General features: G+C 41.9%; 1 protein-coding gene across 10 annotated transcripts in view; it reads right to left on the minus strand.

Moving 5' to 3' along the window:
- Positions 1 to 20,453, minus strand: part of elavl4 (ELAV like neuron-specific RNA binding protein 4) — a 212,324-nt gene that overhangs the window by 33,572 nt on the left and 158,299 nt on the right. For 8 of the 10 annotated variants that reach the window (XM_061882973.1, XM_061882965.1, XM_061882964.1 and 5 more), the window contains one exon: positions 20,147 to 20,301. In XM_061882973.1, the coding sequence (XP_061738957.1) occupies positions 20,147 to 20,301 (155 nt within the window). The remainder of the gene's footprint in view (positions 1 to 20,146; positions 20,302 to 20,453) is intronic. The other 2 variants (XM_061882968.1, XM_061882966.1) reach the window with 1 other exon arrangement.

A 20,453-nucleotide genomic window follows, 5' to 3' on the forward strand; every position in this document is an offset into this window, starting at 1 on the left:
GGTTTTAATGAGGCTGTCTGGATGGCCCAGAGGGTGCTGGCTGGGTGACAGCAACATGGCGCCGAAGAGACTATTTACATAACAGTGTGTGTGCACACAGGCGTGTCTGCGTGACGGCGGGCGTACAAAGGCAAGGCGGTGAGATGGTGGCGGCGGTGGTGCGCGGCATCATCTCACACACAAAAGGCTCGTCTTATTATTATTATTCCACATTTTTATACATGCCAACCATCTCTAGCCTTTTTTTTTCTCTCTTATGTATCCAGTTCGCCTCCTCTCACCGCACTCGGCCTTTTCCTCCACGCTGCTATTCGGCACACAAGGATATTTACGCACAAATCTCCATCCAAGTATCTGCCGGGTGCATGGCAGAGCAACAGGTGGCGCTGTGACCCCCAAAAATTGGGGAAATTATCATCGTCTCAAGTATTGATCATTCAAGTATGTTAAATGAAGCAGTATTTTTTTTAACCATAGTTAGTCGCCAAGAATAGCAGTACTCAGTTGTAATACACTTTTCTACCACTTGTGGCAGTAATGATAATATCCAACAAACAGAAGAAGTCGTAGAGAAGTTAATTTATCGCAAAAATTATGACTAAATTGGTGAAGCTGTGTTTTGTTTTGCACTTTAACATTATTGAAAGTTTAGTTTAAAAAAAAATCATCATTCATTTAGTTTGCTTACTTAAAAAAAAAATCACAATGTATGAAAATGTATTTTTGTCAGTTATTTTTAAGTCCCTTTTTATGTTTTATATCTGGTTGGTACCCTTTTTTCCCCTAATCAGCCTGACCTAAGCCTAAGGTTTATGGGTTAAAAAATAATCTTTGTGCATAACGCTTGGTTTCATATTATTTGAGAAGGTTGTAAACAAGGGGTGTCAGAAACCCGCCCCGCGAGACCATGGCATGGGTCTAATGTCAATGAGCAACCTGGCCGTGCAGGGTGGTTGCAGATTACATTTTAATACCCAGGTGGCAAACTGTCACCATCTTGTGGACAATGTGTGTAACTCAGGCTATTAACCGTGATGTGTACTTTTATGACATAGACTTTACTTATAAGACCCAATTCAAACAACCTTTCCTAGTCATGTTGCATGAAAAAAAAATCAACTAGCTCAAAAAGTCAACACAACCTGCTCACTGAACTTTGTGGTGAAAAAAAAAATCACCATAAACAATTGAAAATTACAGCCATTTAAATCCATTGCAAGGCAGGATGGAAAAATGCAAAACAATCTCCACAATTATTCATGTTTGACTTTTAGCGGCTTGATATTCCTGAGCGATTACAAATCTTTGAAGAGGTCGTCAGGGATGTAAACAAGGTAGGAGTTGAACTCTCACATACCGTTAATATTAAATTATAATAACAATTAATTATGTATTTATTACATATGTAAACAGCACACACACACACACACAGACACACACATATATATATATACATATATATGTATATATATATATATATATATATATATTTATATATATAAATATACACATACATAATATACATACATATATACATACATACATATATATACATACACATACATAATATACATACATATATACATACATACATATATATACATACACATACATATATACATACATATATGCATACATAGACACATATATACACATACATTATTAATCTTATTATATATATATATATATATATATATATATATATATATATATATATATATATATATATATATATATATATATATATATATATGTCAGGCTTGCCACTGACAGTTTGTTTGTGTTTTAGTTTCTCCTCTGTGTGTTTAGTATTTCCTGTCCTTAATTCCTGTCTAATGCTCTTATTTTGTCAGGTTCCTGTCTTGTTTCCTGATTGCTGTGTTCCTCCTCAGCTGCGGCTGATTGGCACCTGGCCACACCTGTTACCAATCAGCCCGCTTTTATTTGTACCTGCTTTGTCTTGTGTCAGTTGCTGGATCATTGTATTGTCTTGTCGTTGCCACGTCGTTCTTGTGTCTTTGCTACCTGTCGAGTCTGCCATCGTTACAGCTACTACCTTTCGTGCTACATTTTGTCCTGGTCGTCGTGGCGGTAAGCTGTTTTTGTTAGCCATTAACTGTTTTCAGTTTTTCTGTTTGCTACCCACTAGATTCCATGCTAAAGTTTCTTTTTGTTTCCTAGCTCCCAGTGGTAGCTCCCTCGGTTTGTTATTCCGCCCACGTGCGTGCTTTTTGTTTGTTCTTGTTTAGTTTTAATTAAATCATGTTTTCTTGCTCAATGCCATCAACTAACTTTGACAATATATATACATTATTAATCTTAATATATATATATATATATATATATATATATATATATATATGATCTCCTGATGATTGAGGGAACCCCTCATGAAACAGTTCCATAGAGATGAAGTAGTCTTGTGATTTTTCCCACACATACATATATATATATATATATATATATATATATATATATATATATATATATATATATATATATATATATATATATATATATATATATATATATATATATATATATATATATATATATATATATATATATATAGTAAGATGAATAATTTAGTGTTCAAAATGTCATATTTAAATGGGTCCCTGGCCCCTCTGTAGAGGAAAAGATGGGCCACAAGGTTAAAAATGTTAAGAAGCCCTAAGATAAAAAGTATAAAGTTGTGATGTTAAAAAGTATGACAACAAATACAAATTGGCTAAATTAAGGACAGGAGCACCAAGAAGAAAAATGGTTAAGATCAATTTTAGTCAGTTTTTATGGTTACGTAAAACCAATTTGGAATAAATAAAAACATAAAACTACATGGCCATGTAAACACGGCCTATATTTCTTTTTTCTTCCATTTTATCTCCCCCTTCCCCAAAAAAAGACCCAATATTTTATGCCTCAGAAATATGTTTTTGATTGGATTAAAGTGTTTTTTTGAAAGGGTTCATCTAGAAAACTAAAGAAAAGAATAAATTCATGTTAAATGGTTTGTTTGACTACAGGTTGGAATCTTTAAATGTGTTTTTTTTCTGCCAGCTGGAAGATCACAGTGACCTTCCAGCTCCTCCACGTCTCCTCCTTTACGTCTTCAATGCACCCAAACCACCTTTTAATGAGCTTCTAAAAGCAGAAATGCAACAGACACGGAGAGAAAAGTACAAGGCAGGGTTTTTTTTTAGTTTTTTTACGCGGGCTGCTGAACGCTGAACAAATACAGAAAGGAAGAGAACATTTTCAAAGCATTACTTTGCTCCTCCTACAGTCTTGATGGACTTCTGTGTTGCGTTATTAATAATGTGTGTTTATATTTTCTATCACCAACACATGACTTGCTCTGGGAAATGGGGACGACTTGAAGGTAAAACTAAATTGTTGATGCATTTATTAATTATGATTATCTTAATAATATCAATATTTTATTTAAACTATAATGCCTCACAAAATTATATATATATTCAATCTATAAATGTTAAATTAATTATTAAATTGTGATTAATCAGCATATAATACAGTGATTTTTCAATATATAATAATAACATTTGTCTTTTTTTTTCTTTTTTCCTGGTCTCAAACTGAGGCCTCCCCCACAGGAGCTTGTTTTGGTATTAGCGAGCCATCAATCTTCCTGTTCTGTCTACACCTGTCTCCTGTGTGATTTTGGACAGGGTTTATTAAAAAAAACAACAAAAAACAAACCAATTTTGTTATACTTTTTAAGTGCAATGACAATACAATTCCATTCCAAAAACTACAGGTGTCCCAAACTGATATTGGTATTGGTGTGATATCAATAAGAAAAACAAGTATTAGTGTTCTTCTTGTACTGGTTAAAAGAGCCTGCTTAAAAAGTGAACTGGCTGCAAAGTAAACAAAAACAGAACGCTGGACGACAGCAAAGACTACAGCAAGTGGAGCAGAGAGCGTCCACAAAGTACAACCCGTACATGACATGACAATCAACACTGTTCACACAAAGAAGGAAAACAGTCTTGATTGTTAACACAAACAGGTGCGGGGGTGTAGCGCTCAAAGGAAGTCAGGAAACTGCTGCAGGAAAATACCAACAAAACGGGAAAAGCCACCAAAATAGGAGCGCAGGACAAGAACTAAAACACTACAAACAGGAAAACATCAAACAACTCCAAACAGGTGACATGTGATGTGACAGGTGGTGACAGTACTTTGAGACAAGAGCTAAAGTGATTGTTTAAAGTAATCTTAAAACTCATTTGTATACTTTAAATAGACCCCCTTTTTAGACCAGTTGATCTGCCGTTTTTTTCCTGCTCCACAAAGGAGAGGGGGGAGGCACAGATTCGGTGACCACAGATGAAGCGCTAGCTGTCCAAAGTCAGGACCCAGAGTGGGGTGGACCACTCATCTCTGCATCAGTTGGGGACGTCTCTGCACTGCTGACCTGTCTCCACTCAAGATGGACTGGACTCTCACTATTATGTTAGATCCACTATGGACTGGACTCTCACTATTATGTTAGATCCACTATGGACTGGACTCTCACACTATTATGTTAGATCCACTATGGACTGGACTCTCACTATTATGTTAGATCCACTATGGACTGGACTCTCTCACTATTATGTTGGATCCACTATGGACTGGACTCTCTCACTATTATGTTAGATCCACTATGGACTGGACTCTCACTATTATGTTAGATCCACTATGGACTGGACTCTCACTATTATGTTAGATCCACTATGGACTGGACTCTCACTATTATGTTAGATCCACTATGGACTGGACTCTCACTATTATGTTAGATCCACTATGGACTGGACTCTCACTATTATGTTAGATCCACTATGGACTGGACTCTCACTATTATGTTAGATCCACTATGGACTGGACTCTCACTATTATGTTAGATCCACTATGGACTGGACTCTCACTATTATGTTAGATCCACTATGGACTGGACTCTCACACTATTGTTAGATCCACTATGGACTGGACTCTCACTATTATGTTAGATCCACTATGGACTGGACTCTCACTATTATGTTAGATCCACTATGGACTGGACTCTCACACTATTATGTTAGATCCACTATGGACTGGACTTTCACACTATTATGTTAGATCCACTATGGACAGGACTCTCACTATTATGTTGGATCCACTATGGACTGGACTCTCACTATTATGTTAGATCCACTATGGACTGGACTCTCACTATTATGTTAGATCCACTATGGACTGGACTCTCACACTATTATGTTAGATCCACTATGGACTGGACTCTCACTATTATGTTAGATCCACTATGGACTGGACTCTCACACTATTATGTTAGATCCACTATGGACTGGACTCTCACTATTATGTTAGATCCACTATGGACTGGACTCTCTCACTATTATGTTGGATCCACTATGGACTGGACTCTCTCACTATTATGTTAGATCCACTATGGACTGGACTCTCACTATTATGTTAGATCCACTATGGACTGGACTCTCACTATTATGTTAGATCCACTATGGACTGGACTCTCACTATTATGTTAGATCCACTATGGACTGGACTCTCACTATTATGTTAGATCCACTATGGACTGGACTCTCACTATTATGTTAGATCCACTATGGACTGGACTCTCACTATTATGTTAGATCCACTATGGACTGGACTCTCACTATTATGTTAGATCCACTATGGACTGGACTCTCACTATTATGTTAGATCCACTATGGACTGGACTCTCACTATTATGTTAGATCCACTATGGACTGGACTCTCACTATTATGTTAGATCCACTATGGACTGGACTCTCACTATTATGTTAGATCCACTATGGACTGGACTCTCACTATTATGTTAGATCCACTATGGACTGGACTCTCACACTATTATGTCAGATCCACTATGGACTGGACTCTCACTATTATGTTAGATCCACTATGGACTGGACTCTCACACTATTATGTTAGATCCACTATGGACTGGACTCTCACACTATTATGTTAGATCCACTTGATGTTCATTGCACTCAACTCAATGGGATGACATTGGGTTGAGTTTTTCCTTGCCCTGATGTGGGATCTGAACTGAGGATGTTGTTGTAGCTTGTGCAGCCCTTTGAGACACTCCTGATTTAGGGCTATATAAGTAAACACTGACTGATTGATTGATTGATTGATTGATTGATTTCCTACAATTGCCAGAACAACATTTTACTGTCATTATCACTTTTTTAATGTTTTCTGCCGGTGGCGCCGCATTTTTCTCTGCAAAACAAATATGCCTTGGCTCCAAAAAGCTTGAACACCACAGTTCTAATGAATACAAAATGACAAAGTTGGTGGACTAAGGGGAGTCAGGTGACAGGAAATGACAGGATACATTGTTTTAGTTGAAGTATTGACCAGATCTCTGGATCTCTAGAAGCTGCACTGGTAGCACAGAGTGAAGACTGCTGTTTGTAAAATGAGTCCGAGATGTCCGGCCTAATGAGAGTCCTCTCAAGCAGCCCCAGAACCAGAACCAGAACCACTTATCACCCAGCTGACAGCCATAGAGCCAACATTAGAGCACAATGTACTTACTTTAGCTCCTGCAATCTGTCTCTTTCTCGCTTCTTCTCGCCCTCCATTTTTTTCCATGACTCTCTTCTCCTCCACGGTAATCAAGGGAGGCTTATGTAAGTCCTTCTACCTGTGCTTATCTCTCGCTAACACACACTGACAGCCTCACTGCCTGCCTTACTAATAACACGCTACGGGGGAGGAGGGGGCAATGTTGGCGTACTACGGGAAGCCGGCGTTTGAGGTGGATGGCGGCGAGGAGCGGGAGGGAGGGGGAGGAGAGGGGAAGCAAAAGGAAGGAAAAAGGGCAAAAGGAGAGAAGGTGATGGAGGGGAACGTTGGGGAGGTGACGTTAAAAGGAGGATGATGAAAGGACACTGTGCTATTCTCGTTGCTCCGACCTAAACACGGCCACGCTTCCTCTGGAATCCTGAAATCGTCTGCCAAAACAGCCAGTGACTCGAATGACTGCTTGGAGAGACCGCCACAGAAGAAAGATGAAGAAGGAAGGTGACTTCGGACCAAACACGGAGAGATAAAGACATCGGAAAACTAATTTAGCACTTTGGCATCGGGGACTAACGTTTAGAATCTTCACATTTTTTTCCACTTCAAATTCCTAGCTTATAAAGTCCAAGCGGAAGAAATAAAGAATGAATAGTCACCAATAAAGAAAAAATAGCTTCATCCGTTAAAGAAGAAATATTCGCCTCCAACGAAGAGCTAAGGAGACAAAAAATAGCCTCCGTAAATGTAGAAGAAATACCCACCAACAAAGTACAAATAGTAGCCGCCATTGAAGAATTGGTTGCCACCAATGAAGAACAAACAGCTGCCACAAACAAAGAAGAACTAGCCACCGCTAATCAAGAAGAAATAGTGAAGTAAATTACATTTATATAGCGCTTTTCTCTGGCGGCTCAAAGCACTTTACATAGTGAAAGCCAATATCGGAGTTACATTGAAACCAGTGTGGGTGGTACAAGGGGAACTGTCTTGCCCAAGGACACAACGGCAGTGACTGTGGCCTATTGGTTAGGGCAGGGGTAGGGAACCTATGGCTCACGAGCCAAATGTGGCTCTTTTGATGACTGCATCTGGCTGTAGGATAAATCTGAGCTGACATTGCTTAATACGATAAATAATCAATCAATCAATCAATGTTTATTTATATAGCCCCAAATCACAAATGTCTCAAAGGACTGCACAAATCATTACGACTACAACATCCTCGGAAGAACCCACAAAAGGGCAAGGAAAACTCACACCCAGTGGGCAGGGAGAATTCACATCCAGTGGGACGCCAGTGACAATGCTGACTATGAGAAACCTTGGAGAGGACCTCAGATGTGGGCAACCCCCCCCCCCTCTAGGGGACCGAAAGCAATGGATGTCGAGCGGGTCTAACATGATACTGTGAAAGTTCAATCCATAGTGGCTCCAAGACAGCAGTGAGAGTCCCGTCCACAGGAAACCATCTCAAGCGGATCAGCAGCGTAGAGATGTCCCCAACCGATACAGGCGAGCGGTCCATCCTGGGTCCCGACGAGCGGTCCATCCTGGGTCTCGACTCTGGACAGTCAGTACTTCATCCATGGTCATCGGACCGGACCCCCTCCACAAGGGAGGGGGGGACATAGGAGAAAGAAAAGAAGCGGCAGATCAACTGGTCTAAAAAGGAGGTCTATTTAAAGGCTAGAGTATACAGATGAGTTTTAAGATGAGACTTAAATAATGAATAATTCCACTTGTAATCACAGTGTTAAAAATAACGTTCAAAATATAAAACATTGTCATGCATTTTTATGTTCAAGAAGTTGGTAAGAAGTTATTTATTTATTATTGGTTAGTGTGGGGCTTGCCCTCCAGGGGGTTCTTCAGACCACCAAGCACTGACATGAGAGCCTGTTTCAGGGTTACAATATTGTTTTATTTTTCAATAAGTCTCTCAGTTGCTTAATTTCTAGCAATTGTCTTTTTCTCTTTCGTTCTCGCTCGCGCTCTGGTTTCTAGCCCCAAGGACGTCTCTTCTCCTGGCTGCTGCTTATAACATAGCGACAGGTGATCAAATAAAAAGGCCCAGGTGGGCCTTCTACGCACCTGTCGCTGATTTTGAGGCCGGTACTCGCAACACGTACCCCGCTTCGCTGCAGGCCCGCAGGCCATGCCCCCTTCACAGTTAGCTTCAGAATAACAATGTTATTACAAAGAATAAGAGACCTCTAGAAATGTTGGTCTTTCTTAAAAATGTACGCGTTTTGTTGTGTTCAGTGTTAAAAAAAATGTATATGGCTCTTACTGAAATACATTTTAAAATATTTGGCTTCTTGGCTCTCTCAGCCAAAAAGGTTCCAGAACCCTGGGTTAGAGTGTTCGCTCTGAGATGGGTTGGTCATGAGTTCAAACCCTGGCCGAGTCATACCAAAGACTATAAAAAATGGGAGCCATTACCTCCTTGCCTGGCACTCAGCATCAAGGGTTGGAATTGGGGATTAAATCACAAAAATTATTCCCGGGCGCGGCCACCGCTGCAGCTCACTGCTCCCCTCACCTCTCAGAGGGTGATCAAGGGTGATGGGTCAAATGCAGAGAATAATTCTGCCACACTTAGTGTGTGTGTGACAATCATTGCTACTTCAACTTGAACTTTTAACTAGAATGGCGACAGCGGGTATCGAACTTTGAACGCCCTACCAACCAAGCCACGTGGCCCCAAAATAGCCGCCTCCAACAAAGAACAAGTAGGCTTCCGCCAACAAGGAAGAAATAGCCGTTGCTAAAAAAGAAGAAAGAAAAGTAGAAATAGCAGTGAAAAAGAATTGGTCACCGCTAACGAAGAAACAGTAGCCGCACTGCACGGATAAGAAATAGACGCCGCTAATCAAGAAGAAACAGCTGTCGAGCAAAAAGAACTAGTAGCCTTTGCCAAGAAGGAAGACACATGACGAACTAAGTCTGCCTCAAAGAGGAAAAAATAGCTGCCGCCAATGAAGAAGAAACAGCCGCCGCCAACAGAGAAGAGCCCGTATACCATTTTACAGCAAACACCGACAATTATAACATTCCGTGCCTCGCTATCTCTCGAGGTTGTGTAATGAGCCAACTGTTCTGAAGCATTTATGGTATGGCGGAGGCAAAAAAAAACCACTCTTCTTGCCGTCCTCTAATTAAAAAGAGATGGCTAAATAAAAAAAAAAAGCAATGTCCTTGTTTTAAGAAACATTAGAGTCGCCAGCAAGCTACAGATGGCATTTGAAAAAGTAGCCAAGGGAGAGAAGCGCAGACTTTGAAGCGTGGAGGTGCCTTGTGCTTTAGCCTCTGTCAGAGCCCGGATTCAACCATCTGCTTGTGTGTGTAGGTGTGTGTGTGTGTGTGTGTGTGTGTGTGTGTGTATGTGTTCTGGCAATGCTAACTTAATGGGGAAATCGCTTTCTTTACACAGTCACCTTTAGGGGACTTCTGACGGTATGGGGATCAAAAACAGGTCCTTTAAAGGGAAACCTTAGCACATTAGCACATGACTTCATCAATCCAGAGATTTAAAGACGTGTATGAGCTAACTGGCCAGTGGACATTTTACACCTTTTTTTGTTATGCCTCCACAACCTGTAGAAAGGCTGGTCCTCACAAGTCACGAACAAAAACTTGGTCCCCATTCCAAATGATAACCAGTGTGTGTGTGTGTGTGTGTGTGTGTGTGTGTGTGTGTATGCGTGTGTGTGTGTGTGTGTGTGTGTGTGTGTGTGTGTGTGTGTGTGTGTGTGTGTGTGTGTGTGTGTTCTGGCAATGCGAACTTAATGGGTACATCGCTTTGTTTACACAGTCACCTTTAGGGGACTTCTGACGGTATGGGGACCAAAAAACAGGTCCCCTAAAGGGAAACCTTAGCACATTAGCACATTACTTCATCAATCCAAAGATTTAAAGACGTGTATGAGCTAACTGGGCAGTGGAAATTTAATACCATTTTTGTTATGCCTCCACAACCTGTAGAAAGGGTGGTCCCCACAAGTCACGAACAAAAACTTGGTCCCCATTCCAAATGATAACCAGTGTGTGTGTGTGTGTGTGTGTGTGTGTGTGTGTGTGTGTTCTGGCAATGCGAACTGAATGGGGACATCGCTTTGTTTACACAGTCACCTTTAGGGGACTTCTGACGGTATGGGGACCAAAAAACAGGTCCCCTAAAGGGAAACCTTAGCACATCAGCACATTAGCACATTACTTCATCAATCCAAAGATTTAAAGACGTGTATGAGCTAACTGGGCAGTGGACATTTAATACCATTTTTGTTAGGCCTCCACAACCTGGAGAAAGGCTGGTCCTCACAAGTCACGAACAAAAACTTGGTCCCCATTCCAAATGATAACCAGTGTGTGTGTGTGTTTGTGTGTGTGTGTGTGTGTGTGTGTGTGTGTGTGTGTATGTATGTGTGTGTGTGTTCTGGCAATGCGAACTTAATGGGGACATCGCTTTGTTTACACAGTCACCTTTAGGGGACTTCTGACGGTATGGGGACCAAAAAACAGGTCCCCTAAAGGGAAACCTTAGCACATTAGCACATTAGCACATTACTTCATCAATCCAAAGATTTAAAGACGTGTATGAGCTAACTGGGCAGTGGACATTTAATACCATTTTTGTTATGCCTCCACAACCTGTAGAAAGGGTGGTCCCCACAAGTCACGAACAAAAACTTGGTCCCCATTCCAAATGATAACCAGTGTGTGTTTGTGTGTGTGTGTGTGTGTGTGTGTGTGTGTGCGTGTGTGTGTGTGTGTGTTCTGGCAATGCTAACTTAATGGGGACATCGCTTTGTTTACACAGTCACCTTTAGCGGACCTCTGACGGTATGGGGACCAAAAAACAGGTCCCCTAAAGGGAAACCTTAGCACATTAGCACATTAGCACATTACTTCATCAATCCAAAGATTTAAAGACGTGTATGAGCTAACTGGGCAGTGGACATTTAATACCATTTTTGTTATGCCTCCACAACCTGTAGAAAGGGTGGTCCCCACAAGTCACGAACAAAAACTTGGTCCCCATTCCACATGATAACCAGTGTGTGTGTGTGTGTGTGTGTGTGTGTGTGTTCTGGCAATGCTAACTTAATGGGGACATCGCTTTGTTTACACAGTCACCTTTAGGGGACCTCTGAGGGTATGGGGACCAAAAAACAGGTCCCCTAAAGGGAAACCTTAGCACATTAGCACATTACTTCAGCAATCCAAAGATTTATAGACGTGTATGAGCTAACTGGGCAGTGGACATTTTACCTAATAGTTTTTATGCCTCCACAACCTGTAGAAAGGCTGGTCCCCACAAGTCACGAACAAAAACTTGGTCCCCATTCCAAATGATAACCAGTGTGTGTGTGTGTGTGTGTGTGTGTGTGTGTGTTGGCCACCACAGGAGTTGTACGCTCTCTTCAGATAATACAAAAACTCAAGGCTGCATCTATTGCACCGGAAGGCTTTTTTTTCAAGCCATCTTGTAATTACTCTGCTGCATAATTACTCAGTGACCTTTGCTTTAATACCAACTTTAGCAAATTGATACACCTGAATATGAACAACAGATGCACGTTCAGAATCCGTAGATTATTTTTTGCAGGTTAAAAAAACCCCCAAACACTTCACCACCGGCGACATCATTGGAATCCTAATTTATTGCCGTTGTGCTGGGAGCCGTGCACCCATGCTGAGCTGAATACCAGCTAATTATTCATTCAGCTTGCAAAATGCCCTCTTCGTTAGGAACACAAGCAATCACCATCGTCGTCTGGAGATGTGTGTGCGTGTGTGTCGTTACCATGGGGATCCTTTGCAGCAGTGCCCAACATCCCACAGAGACCGGCACTTTAGTTTCACATCGACGTTTGTGCGAGCCCAGATGGTGGATCTAATGTATTTGCAGCCATTGATTAGGTAAGCATTGACCTCTGTTCGCATCCAGGCCGGTATTGACCCAAAGCTGTTACAAGGTCTGAGCGAGGAGGACGTCCCTGGGGGTTTTGGGCTGAGACAGGAGGAGAGTCTGTTTTCTGCTACTTTCATGCATTCACAGAGAACGGCAAACAGAAGGGTGGAGGTTTGAGAGGAAAACGGGGCAAATTTTAGGATTTTACTAAACGTCGTTCTAATCCTGGTCCTGACTTCTATTTGTGGTCACGGACCAACAACCAGCAACAACCCCCAACCGAAAATCACAAGTTACTGACGTGTGTACCTCAGGCTCCGTCCCAAAGCCCAGGGTTGTCTAAAACAGTTTTTTTTGTTAACCATAGACCTTAACATAATGTCTATGGTTAACCATAGACCCAAACAAAGGGAAGTATTCGGGTGGCATCCTGACCAGATGCCCGAACCACCTCATCTGGCTCCTCTCGATGTGGAGGAGCAGCGGCTTTACTTTGAGTTCCTCCCGGATGGCAGAGCTTCTCACCCTATCTCTAAGGGAGAGCCCCGCCACTCGGCGGACGAAACTCATTTCGGTCCCTTGTACCCGTGATCTTGTCCTTTCAGTCTAGCCCAAAGCTCATGACCATAGGTGAGGATATGAAATTGAGAGCTTTGCCTTCCGGCTTAGCTCCTTCTTCACTATAACAGATCAATACAGCGTCCGCATTACTGAAGACGTTGCATTGATCCGCCTGTCCATCTCACCATCCACTCTTCCCTCACTCGTGAACAAGACTCCCAGGTACTTGAACTCCTCCACTTGGGGCAGGGTCTCCTCCCCAACTCGGAGATGTCACTCGAGAACCATAAACTTGGACATGGAGGTGCTGATCCTCATCCTGGTCGCTTCACACTCGGCTGCGAACCGATCCAGTGAAAGCTGAAGATCCTGGCCAGATGAAGCCATCAGGACCACATCATCTGCAAAAAGCAGAGACCTAATCCTGTAGTCACCAAACTAGAACCCCTCAGCGCCTTGACTGCGCCTAGAAATTCTGTCCATAAAAGTTATGAACAGAGTCAGTGACAAAGGGCAGCCAGAGTCCAACCCTCACTGGAAATGTGTCCGACTTACTGCCGGCAAAAAGATAAGCCTGTCGGTGCCAAAAAAGTACCAGATTTGGTACCCATCCCTAGAGACAAGCCTTGTTTTCATCCTAAATATCTACCACGAGGCAAACGTCTCCATAAGTATGATATCCATTTTCAGTGTTTTCAGCTTCCTTCGTGCCAATCCTCAGAATTGTTCTGAGTCCACTTTAACCGGAGCTGACAGTTTTTGGCGAGGAATTGATAACTGCGGTCAAGAGTCGCCGTTTCAGCAACGTTGCAAACTTTTCTCTCCTCCGGCCTTGATGATCCTCGGCGTAAAAACACAAGAATGGCAGAGCATTGGAATTGACTGTAGTCACAACAAACAACCATTCTCTCTCTCTCTCTCGCTCTCTCTCTCTTTTTTCCATTTTGCTTGTGCTCTACTTACATTTTTGGCACCCACCTGAGAGTTGTCCTTTGCACATTTCTTTAATGCTCTTGATGGGTGTGTGTGTGTGTGTGTGTGTGTGTGTGTGTGTGTGTGTGTGTGTGTGTGCAAGTGGTACCGCGGTACGACTCTCAGGGACCCTCTTAAGTCCTCCATGTTTTTAATCACCACCAACTCCTACCATCTAATTAATCATTAACATTTCTCCTGCTGATCCCTAACCTTCTGGGGACACTTCCAGGTACAGCCCTGATGTGTGTGTGTGTGTGTGTGTGTGTGTGTGTGTGTGTGTGTGTGTTTGTGTGTGTGTGTGTGTGTGTGTGTTTGTGTGATCTTGTATTTCTGCTCTTCTTAAGAGACATCAAGAAGGAAAAGACCCGTCCATACGAGGACCGGTGAACAAGTTAGGACCGTAATCATGGTCCCAAAACGGAAAAACCATTGCTTCTAATAGAGAGCCAAATACCAGAGTCCGTGAACATTGCTCCAAAGTGTTTCTGTAATATTGCAATATTTTCTCGTGAAATTATGACTTTTTCATGCAAAACGGTTACATTCGTCATTTGAAATTTGGACTTTTGTCACAATATTGCCAATCTTTTTGATGTTCTAGTAAAACAGTGACATTTTTTTGAGTAAAATGCTGACTTTTATCAGGATTTTTTCAAGTGAAATTCCGATTATTATTCTAATATTGCCAAAATGTTAAGGTTTTCTTATAAAACTGTGACTTTTGTCGAGTAAAATTACGACCCTTCCATCCATCCATTTTTTACCGCTTATTCCCTTTGGGGTCGCGGGGAAAATTACGACCCTTTTCTTAAAATTGCCAAACATTTTCAGCTGTTCTTGTAAAATTGTGACTGTTATTGAGTAGAATTCCAACTTTTGTGTTGTTGTATTTCTGCCCTTCTGGAGACATCAACAAGGAAAAGTAGCTTCCATATGAGGACCGGTGAACAAGTTAGGACTGTAATCATGGTCCCAATACAGAAAAATCATTGCATCTAATAGAGCACCAACTACTACAATGCGTGAACATTGCTCCAAAGTGTTTCTGTAGTATTGCAATATTTTCATGCAAATTGTGACATTCGTAATGTGAAATTCTGACTTTTGTCATATGTTCAATCTTGTTGATGTTCTTGAAAAACATTGGCATTTTTTTGAGTAAAATGATGACTTTTGTCATAATTTTGCCAAAAGAAATTCCAATTATTATTATAATATTGCCAACATGTTAAAGTTTTCTGACAAAATTATGACTTTTGTCGAGGAAAATTACGACCCTTTTTCATAAAATTGCCAAACATTTTCAGCTTTTGTTGTAAAATTGCGACTGTTATGGAGTAAAATTCCAACTCTATCATAACATTGCACAAACGTTCAGTTTCTCTTGTAACATTTTGATTTGTGTTGAGTAAAATGACGACTTTTATCATAACACTGAACAAAAATCCTAAGTTTTTCTTGTCAAATTGTGACCTTTTTCTTGTGAATCAGTTGAAAAATGATAAGAAGAAATGTTGCTACCCAAACATAAGGATAAATGTGTGCACAAGCTGTGTAACGCTCACTCGGTTACACAATTACACCACCTCAATTACACAATTACACAACATCCTAAATATTACGGGGAGTCACGTCAGCTCGTCGTGTTGCAGACCGAGACCTGCAGGCCGGGCTCTCCGATCCATCAGGGTGTGTGTGTGCGTGTGTGTGTGCGTGTGTGTGTGTGTGTGCGTGTGTTTGTGCGCCTACAGGCTGCAACCTGCTCCAGTCTTATGTGCAATGTGTACTGATGAAGCAGAATAAATCACTGCTGGCAGTGAAGTGCTGGACCGCCTGCAGACGGCACGGCGAGGAGCAGATAGGGGAACAAAGGCGATGTGGAAAGTGTGCCGATGAGGAAGACGAGCGCGAGAACCACAAGTTGGCACGTGAAGATGAGAAAATAGCATCCTTTTTTTTTCCTTTTTCTTACCTCCATCAACACGGCTTTTAGCCGCGCCGCCCCCTTGGGAGTCCCCCGCCGCCGACCACGACAAACGACGGCGAGGCCGCACAAAACACATCTGTTCACACCCACATGCGTGCACGCCGGCCATTTTTAGCAGCTCGGCCAGGTTCTATGAATAAAACAAAGCCCGGGCCGGTCACGCCAAGGCGGCGCTCTTGTGCCTCCACCCCAGCCGGGGTTCAATAATTCATGGTGTTGCAGTTCTCCGCCAGCCAGCGCTCACTTTTGCGGAAATTGTTGGGCAACACTAGAAAGACTTTACATGTAATCATTGAAGCTGCTTTTTTCATGTGGGCCAAGTTCATAACAATCAATGTGTCATGTTTTGTGGTCCATCCATCCATCCATTTTCTACCGCTTATTCCCTTTTGGGGTCGCGGGGGGCGCTGGCGCCTATCTCAGCTACAATCGGGCGGGAGGCGGGGTACACCCTGGACAAGTCGCCACCTCATCACTGGGCCAACACAGATAGACAGACAACATTCACACACTAGGGACCATTTAGTGTTGCCAATCAACCTATCCCCAGGTGCATGTCTTTGGAGGTGGGAGGGGCCTATCCCCAGGTGCATGTCTTTGGAGGTGGGAGGGGCCTATCCCCAGGTGCATGTCTTTGGAGGTGGGAGGGGCCTATCCCCAGGTGCATGTCTTTGGAGGTGGGAGGGGCCTATCCCCAGGTGCATGTCTTTGGAGGTGGGAGGGGCCTATCCCCGGGTGCATGTCTTTGGAGGTGGGAGGGGCCTATCCCCAGGTGCATGTCTTTGGAGGTGGGAGGGGCCTATCCCCAGGTGCATGTCTTTGGAGGTGGGAGGGGCCTATCCCCAGGTGCATGTCTTTGGAGGTGGGAGGAAGCCGGAGTACCTGGAGGGAACCCATGCATTCACGGGGAGAACATGCAAACTCCACACAGAAAGATCCCGAGCCTGGATTTGAACCCAGGACTGCAGGAACTTCGTATTGTGAGGCAGACGCACTAACCCCTCTGCCACCGTGAAGCCCATGTTTTGTGGTCACGTTCTGTTTTGTTTTGGATTCATTGGCCACTCTTGTTTCTTTTGTCACCATGCCAACCCCTCACTTTTCACCTGTTATGTGTTCACCACTCACGCACCTGTCATCACTGCTCCCATTTAAGCCTGTAGTTGCCAGGCAGTCAGCCTGGCGACATCACCCTCTATCACCCTGGCGTGGCAGAGGGGGTTGTGGGGGGGATTTTTTTTTTTTTCTCTTTATCATGAAAAAGGGAGGTTTTGGGGGTTGGTGCACTAATTGTAAGTGTATATTTTGTTTTTTATGTTGATTTAATAAAAAATAAATAAATTGTATTTATTTATTTTTATTTTTTTTATTAAAAAAAATAAAAATTAATAAAACATTCTTCTGCAGCCAGGTACCAATCGAGCCGCGGCCCGGTACCGGTCCGTGGCCCGGTGGTTGGGGACCGCTGATCTATGCAACATTTTGACCAAAGGACCACCATTACATGTTATGTAGACCAGTGTTTTTCAACCACTGTGCCGCGGTGTCCTGTGAGATACTGTCTGGTGTGCCATGGGAGACTTTTTACTGTCTACTGAGTTAAATGTTCTTAATTATTTCTGCTGGTGGTGTGCCTCCCCATTTTTTTCAATGAAAAAAATGTGCCTTGGCACAGAAAAGGTTAAAACACTGCTGTAGACCAGAAGGAAGTGTTTTGAATATATTAAAAAAAAATCATAATATGACTCCTTTAATGCGCCTTATAATCCGGTGCGCCCTATGGTCTGAAAAATATGGTATATACTAGGGTTGTACAGAAACCAGTAGTATAGTACCGCAATACTAATGAATCATTTTTGTTACTATACCGTCTCTGAAACGTACCGAAACGCTGCCGGCTTGGCTGGACCCGAGATAATCTAAGATGGACTGATGCAAAGTGGAAAAGTGTTCTGTGGTCTGACGAGTCTACATTTCAAATTATATTTGGAAACTGTGGACGTGGTGTCCTCTGGAACAAAGAGGGAAATAACCATCCAGACTGTTATAGTCGCAAAGTGTAAAAGCCAGCATGTGTGATGGTATGGGGGTGTATTAGTGCCCAAGGCATGGGTAACTTACACATCTGTGAAGGCACCATTAATGCTGAAAGGTCCATACAGGTTTTGGAATAACATATGTTGTCATCCAAGCAACGTTATCATGGTCGCCCCTGCTTATTTCCGCAAGACAATGCCAAGCCACGTGTTACAACAGCGTGGCTTCGTAGTAAAAGAGTGCAGGTACTTTCCTGGCCCGCCTGCAGTCCAGACCTGTCTCCTCATGGAAAATGTGTGGCGCATTATGAAGCATGAAATAGGACAGCGGAGACCCCGGACTGTTGAAGGACTGAAGCTCTACATAAAACAAGAATGGGAAAGAATTCCACTTTCAAAGCTTCAACAATTAGTTTCCTCAGTTCCCAAACGTTTATTGAGTGTTGTTAAAAGAAAAGGTGATGTAACACAGTGGTGAACATGCCCTTTCCCAACTACTTTGGCATGTGTTGCAGCCATGAAATTCTAAGTTAATTATTATTTGCACAAAAAAAAGAAAGTTTATGAGTTTGAACATGAAATATGTTGTCTTTGTAGCATATTCAACTGAATATGGCTTGAAAAGGATTTGCAAATCATTGTATTCTGTTTATATTTACGTCTAACACAATTTCCCAACTCATATGGAAACAGGGTTTGTAGTCGATACTTCTATGATTACGCCGATATTTTTTGGCATCACAACATCGTTTTCATTTAAAAAATATATATATTATGTTTATAAACTCGGGAAATACGTCCCTGGACACATGAGGATTTTGAATATGACCAATGTATGATCCTGTAACTATTTGGTATCGGATCGATACCTACATGTATGGTATCATCCAAAACTATTGTAAAGTATCAAACAACAGAAGAATAAGTGATGATTACATTTTAACAGAAGTGTAGATAGAACATGTTAAAAGAGAAAGTAAGCAGATATTAGCAGTAAATGAACAAGTAGATTAATAATCAATTTTTACAGCTTGTCCCTCATAATTTTGACAAAATAGGATGATAAATGACACAATATGTTAATGCATATGTCAGCAGACTACATTAGGAGCCTTTGTTTGTTTACTTACTACTAGAAGACAATTTTTCTAGTATGTTCACTATTTTATTTCAGGACATATTTGCAATAAAGAAACATATGTTTAATGTACTCTGAGATTTATTTTTCTAAGGACAAAATTGTTCTTTAATTGCAATAAAGACTTACGGTATCGGATTGATACCCAAATTTGTGGTGTCATCCAAAACTAATGTAAAGTATCACAACAACAGAAGAATAAGTGATGATTACATTTGAACAGAAGTGTAGATAGAACATGTTAAAAGAGAAAATAAGCAGATATTAACAGTACATGAACAAGTAGATTAATTATTATTTTTTTAACCACTTGTCCTTAATAATGTTGACAAAATAATAGGTGTATAAATGACACAATATGTTACTGCAGACTAATTAAGAGTCTTTGTTTGTTTACTTACTACTAAAAGACAAGTTTTATAGTATGTTGACTATTTTATTGAAGGACTTAACTACAATAAGAAACATGTGTTTAATGTACCCTACGATTTTTGGTTAAAAAAAATGCCAATAATGCCATTTTTTTTGTGAAGTGAATTATATTTATATAGCGCTTTTTCTCTAGTGACTCAAAGCGCTTTACATAGTGAAACCCAATATCTAAGTTACATTTAAAGCAGTGTGGGTGGCACTGGGAGCAGGTGGGTAAAGTGTCTTGCCCAAGGACACAACGGCAGTGACTAGGATGGCAGAAGCGGGGATCGAACTTGCAACCCTCAAGTTGCTGGCACGGCCGCTCTACCAACCGAGCTATACTGTGGTGACCTTTATTTAGAAATGTACCGAAAATAATTAAAATAATTTTAGCACCAGTACCAGAATATTGGTATCTTTACAATACTAGTAAATAGAACAGGTCTTGTTTAGGTAGTGCACCTGAAGTGGTGGTAATTGGAGTCTATGTTGTTGAGGTGTATGCGTGTATTCATGTGAGAGGAGGCGCTGCCCCATGGATACCTGTGACCTGGTCCACCAGGATGCGGGAGGTGATGATGCGTCCGTACTGCGAGAAGAGCTGCTCCAGCTCCTTCTGGGTCATGGTCTTAGGCAGGCCGCTCACGTACAGGTTGGCGTCACGGATGGAGGCCGAGCTGGGGCGCGCGTACGAGACCTGCAAGACAAAGACGCACAGTCAGACACGGAGCAAGGGTACTTTTTCTACAACGTGTGTGTGAGTGTGTGTGTGTGTTCTGGCAATTCTGACGTAATGGGGACCTGCGATGAGGTGGCGACTTGTCCAGGGTGTACCCCGCCTTCCGCCCG

Source organism: Nerophis ophidion, linkage group LG22, assembly GCF_033978795.1.
Source record: "Nerophis ophidion isolate RoL-2023_Sa linkage group LG22, RoL_Noph_v1.0, whole genome shotgun sequence".
NCBI classification, from domain to species: Eukaryota; Metazoa; Chordata; class Actinopteri; order Syngnathiformes; family Syngnathidae; genus Nerophis; species Nerophis ophidion.